The following is a 9,314-nucleotide window of genomic DNA, read 5'->3' as shown; positions in this document are numbered from 1 at the left end:
AGGTGCTTCCGCCTCTCACGTGCTCAGAAGATACCTGAGTAACACGTGGACACTTAAGTTCGGTTAAATGCATCAAGTTCGCGAGTCTATGATGGAGAGTGGCAGGACTTGAGTGTCGCGGGGAAGAGGAAACTGACAAGGAAAAGGGGTCTTGCTCGAAGCTGAGTGAGTGAGAGCGAGGAAAACGATAAGAACATAAGAACATTAAAAAGGGAAACTGCAGTGATTAGAACTTAAAAATAAAAATAAAAAAAAATAAAAAAACGAAAGCTGCAAGACGCCATCAGGCTTACACGTGGCAGTCCCCGAGGCCAGTGAGGGAGTGAAACTGACTGGTTCGGAACGGATCGATAAGGAACGAAACTTATAAAGAAAACTATACAAACTGTGGTACATTTTTTTCTTTTCCGTCTGCGTGAGTGAATGTGAAGGGGAAAAGCGAAGCGAAGAGACTGTGGAAGTGAAACCGAGACAAGGAGTGGAACAGTGAATGAAACAGCGAGACAAGGAGTGGAACAGCGAGTGAAACAGTGAGCGGCTCGTAGCGTGTGTCTGAGGAGAGACGCTTGCAGGAACACGATATAAACTGATATTTTTTTTCGATATTTTTTTTTCTTGTGTCTGTCTTTCTCCTGCGTTCTGTTTCGGAGAGAGAGAGAGAGAGAGAGAGAGAGAGAGAGAGAGAGAGAGAGAGAGAGAGTGTTGTAATTCTACCGAGAAGAGATTTCTTGGGAGGAGCTGAAGGGACCGTGTGTGTGTGTGTGTGTGTGTGTGTGTGTCAGAGGGTAACATAAACATTAGAACAGCCACTAATACAAAGTCCATTCAAGAGAACCATGAGGTAGACAAATAGAAGTAAACAAACCAGCACCGCCACCACCAACCGCCACCGCCACCACCGCCAGCCCTACAAACACACAGACTATGGCCCCGTCGTCCCTCCTCCTGTGCCTCCTGCTGCTGTGTCTGTCCCTGTGTCACCTCGCGCACGCCCTGTGGTGGTAAGTATTCCCTCCACCTGTCTAATTAATGCACCTGTTACTCCTTACCTGTCTTAACTTAGGAAATATTTGCAACTCACACCCAACTCCTTAATTCTGTTCCCTTCTCCCTCCTCCTCCTCTTCCTCCTCCTCCCTGTTTATCCCCCCATCAGCCACGGCAAGGATAGTGTTACTTCCCGTCTGTCGTCTGTGTCTGTCTGTCCGTCTGTCTGTGCAGGGTAACCCGAGGAGGGAGAGAAGAGGCTGGCGATGAACCTTCTCTAGCTTGAGTTTGTGTTGTGGTGAAGGTTGTTAATGTTGGTATATGCTAATTGTTTTATTTATATGCGTGACTTCATGTGTGTGTGTGTGTGTGTGTGTGTGTGTGTGTGTGTGTGTGTGTGTGTGTGTTAGGGTACGTGCTTACTTGCAGGTGTTACGTATTGAAGTAAAGGCGTAAACACACACACACACACACACACACACACACACACACACACACACACACACACACACACACACACACACACACACACACACTCACACACACACACACACACACACACACACACACACACACACACACACGTAACTCATCCAAGATTCATCATATACTTCCTCATCTCCTCCTCCTCCTCCTCCTCCTCCTCCTCCTCCTCCTCCTCCTCCTCCTCCTCCTCCTCCTCCTCCTCCTCCTCCTCGTCTACGTAACCTATCCTCGCGATCTCAAACACACACACACACACACACACACACACACACACACACACACACACACACACACGGCCGCAACATATAGCCCAAAAAACCGCACAACGCCTCGTTAAATAGCCCAAGATCAGCGGGAGGTGAAAACGGTAATGCCCTCGCTAATAAAAGGGAGGGGGGGGAGGGGACAGGGTCTAGGGAGGGTAAGGGACGGAAGGGGAATGGAGGTAAGAAAATGGGTGAAGGGAGGAAGATGTATTAGACCCTGACGAGGAGGAGGAGGAGGAGGAGGAGGTAGGGATGGTTGGAGTGGTGGTGGTGGTGGTGGTGGAATACAAAGGAAGTCCAAACAGCAACTGACTCTGGCGTCCTTACAAGGTTGTTTAGGTGAGTATCCCGCGTTGTTTGTGAGACAGACAGGATAGAACAGAAGAAGGCTCCTCCCCCACCCACCCGCCCCTCCAGTCGATGCAGAGGCCGAAGAAGCATGGAGAAGAGAAAAAGATCAATAAAAAGAAGAAAAAGATTAAAAGGGAAGGAAAAGAAAAGAAGCAGTAGAAGACAAAAGGAAGAAAATAAAAAAGAAAAAGGAAAATATAAAACAAGAGTAAAGAAAAGACAAAAAAAATAGAAAAGAAGAGAAAAGGACGAAGAGAAGAAAAGAAGAAAAGGGGAAAAGAAGAAGATTGCATGAAATAATTAGATAACTGTGTGTGGGGAAAAAAACAAAAGGGAGTAAAAGAAAGAAAAGAAAGGAAGGGAAGATAAATGAGGGAAAGGGAGATGGGAAAGAAGAGATTAGAGAGTCATTTAGTAACCACATATTATCTCTCTCTCTCTCTCTCTCTCTCTCTCTCTCTCTCTCTCTCTCTCTCTCTCTCTCTCTCTCTCTCTCTCTCTCTCTCTCTCTCTCTCTCTCTCTCTCTTACCATTAATTAGTGTTCTGTTTGCTTATGATTATTTTCTTTATTATTATTTTTGCATCATTATTACATACTTAGAGTTAATGATGTATGTGAACGGAACTGTGTGTGTGTGTGTGTGTGTGTGTGTGTGTGTGTGTGTGTGTGTGTGTGTGTGTGTGTGTGTGTGTTACATAGAGAAACGCAATATGGAAGAAAAAAAGATAAATTAAGGTTTGTTAAAGGAAGAAGGAAGGAAGGCAAGGAAAACGGAAAAGAAAACAGGGAGGAAGGAAAGGAGATAATTAAAAGGAAGAAAGTAAAGAAAGGAAGGAAGAAAGAAAGAAAGAGGAAGGAAGGAAGGAAGGAAGGAACTAAATCTGCCAGGAGGTGAAGCATATGAGGAAGAAAACTTGGAGGAGGAGGAGGAGGAGGAGGAGGAGGAGGAGGAGGAGGGCAAAGTGACTACTGATAAGATGAACCTGTTTCGTCACTAAGGAGGAGGAGAAGGAAGAGGAGGAGGAGGAGGAGGAGGAGGAGGAAAAATGGGTAACGTGTACTCTTCAGATTATATTTTCTGGCTTAGGTTTCCCTGTACATTAGAAAGAGGAGGAGGAGGAGGAGGAGGAGGAGGAGGAGGAGGAAGTGATGGAGGAGGAGGAGAAGGAGAAAAAGAGATGTGTGCGATGGAGAGAGAGAGAGAGAGAGAGAGAGAGAGAGAGAGAGAGAGAGAGAGAGAGAGAGAGAGAGAGAGAGAGACGAGGTAGTAAACGTACGGCTGTTTATTTCTTTGTAATGTTTTGTCTCTCTCTCTCTCTCTCTCTCTCTCTCTCTCTCTCTCTCTCTCTCTCTCTCTCTCTCTCTCTCTCTCTCTCTCTCTCTCTCTCCTTAGCTTTCCTACTTTTGATTATCCTCCTCCTCCTCCTCCTCCTCCTCCTCCTCCTCCTCTCTTCTCGTCTTTCACCATCTTGTCATTTTTCTTACTCAATCTTTCTCTCACTTCTCTTTTTCCTTGCCTTTTTCCTTTACTTTTTTCCTTTACTTTTTTTCCTTGACTTTTTTACCTTGACTTTTTTTTCCCTTACTTTTTAACCAGAAGTGTATCGCATTGCATTGCCGCTTACCTTTCATTCTGTATATTGTTGTTTGTTTGCTTTAGTTCTCTTTCTTCATTCACTTTTTCCCCCACTCCTGTATCTGCGTGTGTATTTAACTCGTATGTGTGTTTGTTTGTGCAGCGTGTGTGAATGTGTGTCAGGAGAGACGCACACACAGACACACAGAGGGAGACACAGACAGACAGACAGACAGAGATAGAGACAGTTTAGTAGTAGTAGTAGTAGTAGTAGTAGTAGTAGGAGGAGGAGGAGGAGGAGGAGGAGGAGGAGGAGGAGGAGGAGGAGGGTTACAAAGGATTATACAGGGTAGCTAAACAGCAGCAGACGTGCAGGTCCTTGCTAGGCGGCCTGGGAAGAGGAGGAGGAGGAGGAGGAAGAGGAGTAATAATAGTAGTAAGAATAATAGTAGTAGTAGTAGTAGGAGAAGGAGGAGGAGGAGGAAAAAGATTATGATGATATGATGAAGTTTAGAGTAGTAGTAGTAGTAGTAGTAGTAGTAGTAGTAGTAGTAGTAGTAATAACATGAAACCACATTAACTCATCTAAACACACACACACACACACACACACACACACGCAGCAGCAGCAGCAGAGGAGCGCGTGTTTTCATGTGCTTGTGGGAGTGGAGAGCGGCAGAGAGAGAGTGAGAGGGGCAGGGAGAGAGTGAGAGGGGCAGGGAGAGAGTGAGAGCGGCAGGGGGCTGGAATCAAAGAGGAAACTTGTTGATACTAAGGCAGGCTGTGAGAGGAGAGAGGGAGAGGGGAGAAGAGATAAGGGAGAGGGAGATGGAGATGATAGGTGGGGGGGGGTTGACTAGATGAGGGAGAGCGGGGAGCCTTGAGAGGGTTGAGGGAAGAGAGAGAGGAGTGAGAGGGGGTGAGGGAAGAGAGAGAGGAGTGAGAGGGGGTGAGGGAAGAGAGAGAGAGAGAGAGAGAGAGAGAGAGAGAGAGAGAGAGAGAGAGAGAGAGAGAGAGAGAGAGAGAGAGAGAGAGGAGTGAGAGGTGAGGGAAGGTTTAGTGCTGTTCTAGTCCCCTTAAAACGTTTATGAGGTCACTCTCACACTCTCTCACACTCTCTCACTCTCTCTCTCTCTCTCTCTCTCTCTCTCTCTCTCTCTCTCTCTCTCTCTCTCTCTCTCTCTCTCTCTCTCTCTACGCACACACACACCTGGCCGTCTTGAAATATGGAAAGAGAGAGAGAGAGAGAGAGAGAGAGAGAGAGAGAGAGAGAGAGAGAGAGAGAGAGAGAGAGAGAAAGAAAGAGAGAGGGTGTGTGTGTGTGTGTGTGTGTGTGTGTGTGTGTGTGTGTGTGTATACCAACGAAAAAAAAAAGAAACAGGAAGAAAAGTAGAAAAATAAAAAACGAAGGAATGAAAAAAAACACGAGAGAGAGAGAGAGAGAGAGAGAGAGAGAGAGAGAGAGAGAGAGAGAGAGAGAGAGAGAGAGAGAGAGAGAGAGAGAATCACCACACCACACCACGCCACAAGCACCACTGAGTGACGGGAACATCGCTGTGACGTCAGGGTGAGGGTTGTGGACGCGGGAGATAGGAAGAGTGAGAGGGAGAGGGGAGAGAGAGAGAGGGAGAGGGAGAGAGAGAGGGAGAGGGGTGGTGAACGGGGTGGTTAAGGCACTAAATGTGTTCTTATTGAGAAGTTTGAGCCCCGTCAGCTGTCGCCTAAATTTAGGAGAAAGATGCTACCAGATTATCTCAGTGCCCCCTCATGCCATCTCTCGCTCCCTTTTCTTCTTCGTTTTCTTTTCCTTCCCTTTCTCGTCTTTCTTTGATTTCTTTTTTATCTTCCTTCCTTCCTTCCTTTTCTCGTGTTCTTTTCTTTCTTTGCCTCTTCCTAACGTTCCTTCTCTTCCGCCTTTTCTGTTTGTTTTTATTCATTTGTTTTATTTTATTTTATTTTTATATTTTCGTTTTTTTTTCCTTTCTGACTTTTTCTCCTTTCTAGTTTAGTTTTGCTGTTTTTTTTTCTCTTCTTTTCTTCTTTCTTACTTTTTTTGTCCTTGCTTAGTTTTGTTTGATTTCTTTCCCCGTTTTCTGCTTCCTTTTCTTCTCTTTTCTCTTTTATTTTCTTTCTTCCTTTCTCTATCGTTTAGTTTTGCGGTTTCTCTTCTTTTTCTCTTCCTTTTTATCAATTTCTCTTTCTCCTCGTTTAGTTTTGTTTTCATTTTTCTGTCTTTTCTTTTGTCTCCTTTTTTTCTTACTTTCTTACTTCCTTTCTCTCTCTTGTTTTTTTTCGTTTTCTTTTCCTTTCCATCTTTCTTTCTTATTTAGTTTTTTTTCTTCTCCTTTTTCTTCTTCCCTTTCTCACTTTTTTTCCCTTCTTAACTTTCTCTTTCCTCAGTTTGTTATCTTTCTCCTTCTTTTCTTCTCCTTTCTCTTCCTAGTTTCCTTCATTCTTCTCTCCTTTTCCTTTTTTCTCCTTCCATTTTTCTTTCTCTCCTTAGTTTTGCTGTATTCCTCCTTCCTTTCCTTCATTTTTCTTCCTCTTCTCCTTCCTTCCTTCCTTCCTTCCTTCCTCTCTCTCTCTCTCTCTCTCTCTCTCTCTCTCTCTCTCTCTCTCTCTCTCTCTCTCTCTCTCTCTCTCTCTCTCTCTCTCTCTCTCTCTAATTAATGAGGAAGGGAGGGAATTTTTTCTGCAAGGATGTCTGCAAAAATGGAGAGAAAAAGGGAAGGAAGGAAAGAAGAAAGAGAAGGAAGTCACGCTAAACATGTACATAATGAAGACAGGGAAGGAAGGAAGTAAGGAAATTAAGGAAGGGAGAGAAGAAGAGAGGGAGAGTGAAGGAAAGGATTACAGCGAAGGATGGAGGAGAGAGATAACGAATGGGAGGGAGAAAGAGAGGGGGAGGGAGGAAAGGGAGGTTGAGTAAGGGAGGAATAGGAAAAAGACGATGATGGAGAGGAGGGAATGAGGGATGGAGGTGGAGTGAAGGGAGGGACGGAGGAGGGAGGAAGGGGGGAGGGAGGAAAGGGAGGAGAGAGTAAATCTAGGAATAGGTAAGGAGGGAAAGAAATTTAAGGAAAGCATTAGGCAAGAGAGGAAATGGAGGAATGATTCATCTTCCTCCTCCTCCTCCTCCTCCTCCTCCTCCTCCTCCTCCTCCACGTACCCTTCCTCTCATAACGTGTTCACAAAGCATTAAGTCAACATGAGAGAGAGAGAGAGAGAGAGAGAGAGAGAGAGAGAGAGAGAGAGAGAGATAGTGCACTTAAGTCATATCAAGTTATACGTAAACCTGACTACTACTACTACTACTACTACTACTACTACTACCACTACCCCTCCCATTACCTTGTCCACGTCAGTATTCACCCGCCCTTGTTTCACGCACCTTCCGGCAAACACACAGAGACAGGGAGAGCAGGGGCGCGTGTGTTCTCCCTCAAGGCCGCCAAATACGGGTAACCGAAAAAGCACTGTTACCCTCTTCCATTCCCTTCAAGCTTATCACACATCAGAACCCAAGCAGAGGACAGGGAGTGGGTGAAGCGAAAAGGTGATAAGCGTGATAGGAAAGTTGGAAAGTGTTTGTAAAGGTGTGTTTATGTAAAGGTGTGTTTAGAGTGTTTTTTCATATTTTTTCGTGTTTTTCCTATTTATTTTATTTTTTTATATTAGTGGTATCATTTATTTATTTTTTTATTTTTTCTTCGTGTGTGTTTGTAAAGAGAGTGAGAAGGAAAACAGTGATAAGAAAAGTGAAGTGTGGTGTTTCTAAGGTAAATTTTCTAAGTATTATTATTATTTTTTTTTCTTTGAGCAAATGTTGAGAATTCCTGATTATTATATACTTGTTTATTTATTTATTCGTTTACTTATCTTTTGCATTTGTAGGTAAAGAGGATTAGGAAGGAATAAGAAAGACAGGAGGGGAATGAATAGATGGGATGATTAGATGTTAAGAGATGATAGAGAGTGAGTGTGATGGATAAGAAAGGAAGGAAGGAGAGAAGGAGGGAATAGAGATAGTGATGAATAAGAAAGGAAGGAATGAGAGGAGGAGGGAATAGAGGAGAGTGAGGTGTTAATTTTCTCTCTGTCTCTGTTTATCTTTTTGCCTGTCTGTCTTCCTCTTCTTCTCCCTTCCTTTCTCTTTCTCGTCTTATTTTCCTTTTTCTCCCTCTCCCTTAATTTCCTCACTCCTTTTATAAATATTCATTCATTCTTTTTCTTTCTTTCTTTCGTTCTTTTCTTTTAAATCACTGAACCAAGTAAACAAGACAATGAACTTAGAGAACTGAATACACACACACACACACACACACACACACACACACACACACACACACCATCCCCCCTCCCCCTCCCCCAACCGGCACACATACAACCCCCCCCCTCCCTCTACACATGCAATAAGGTCAAGAGTAAGTATAAATGGTCCCAAAAATTCTCTCTCTCTCTCTCTCTCTCTCTCTCTCTCTCTCTCTCTCTCTCTCTCTCTCTCTCTCTCTCTCTCTCTCTCTCTCTGAGGTGTCTTTGCGGCTTCCTTTCCTTGAACTTGCTTTTAGGAGTGTGTAAACAGGACGCGTGTCAGTCTTCCTCCTCCTCCTCCTCCTCCTCCTCCTCCTCCTCCTCCACGTCGTTAATCTCGTCCTCCTCGTCCTCGTCCTCCAAAACGTCTATCTCCTCCTCCTCCTCCTCTTCCTCCTACTCCTCCTACTCCTCCTCCTCCTCCTCCTCCTCCTCCTCCTCCTCCTCCTCCTCCTCCTCCTCCTCCTCCTCCTCCTCCTTCTTTTGATGTTATTTGGAAGGATTACAGAAGATTACCAAATAACAACAAGCTGTTTGGTAACTACTCGTAGTTTTAACATCAACAACACCAAACAAACAAACAAACAAACAAACAAACAAACAAACAAAACAACAATTATAACACAACAACAAAAACCCGAGACAGAAAAAGCAAGAGAGAGAGAGAGAGAGAGAGAGAGAGAGAGAGAGAGAGAGAGAGAGAGAGAGAGAGAGAGAGAGAGAGAGAGAGAGAGAGAGGAAAAAAAAGAAATAACACTTAAATTAACCACACACACACACACACACACACACACACACACACACACACACACACACACACACACACACACACACACACACACACACACACACACACACACACACACCTGCATACCCACTTCTACGAAAGCCGGAGGAGGAGGACGGGAGGGGAGACGAGGACGGGGAGAGAGAGAGAGAGGAGAGAGAGGGAGAGGGAGAGGGAGAGGGGACAGAGAGAGGAACCAAGAAATAAGATGAGAAGAGTCCTTGTTAAGAATTAAGTGGTGTAAGAGAGAGTTTCATTATCTGTCTCTCTGCTCGGGGCTCGGCGGGGCACAGGGGCGGGGCACAGGGGCGGGACACAGGGGCGGGACACAGCATGGTCTCTGTGGCCGTGGCTGCGCTGTGCTATGCCAAGAATGCTAAGAGATGTATCATTTGCAGTAGTGCCTTAGATAATCTTCGTGTGTGTGTGTTTGTTTGTGTATGTGTGTGTGGGTATATGGGTGGGTATATGGGTGGGTAGGTGGGTTGGGTGTTTTCTTCCTCTTTCTCTCAGTCTCGAGGAAGGAAAGGGAAGGACGAAGGGAGGAAA

The 9,314-nt window shown here is 44.9% G+C and overlaps 1 protein-coding gene across 1 annotated transcript in view; it reads left to right on the top strand.

Annotated features, from left to right (window-relative positions):
• Positions 1-615: 615 nt before the first annotated feature.
• The window catches only part of LOC135091112 (protein Wnt-6-like), a 29,194-nt gene continuing 20,495 nt past the window's right edge, over positions 616-9,314 (top strand). Inside the window, exon 1 of the mRNA XM_063988471.1 lies at positions 616-1,001. Within this exon, the coding sequence (XP_063844541.1) occupies positions 925-1,001 (77 nt within the window). The 5' untranslated portion in view covers positions 616-924. The remainder of the gene's footprint in view (positions 1,002-9,314) is intronic.

This window comes from Scylla paramamosain, chromosome 36 (genome assembly GCF_035594125.1).
Source record: "Scylla paramamosain isolate STU-SP2022 chromosome 36, ASM3559412v1, whole genome shotgun sequence".
NCBI lineage: Eukaryota > Metazoa > Arthropoda > Malacostraca > Decapoda > Portunidae > Scylla > Scylla paramamosain.
The sequence above is the reverse complement of the archived record's forward strand: the minus strand, read 5'-3'. Positions and strand labels throughout refer to the sequence as shown.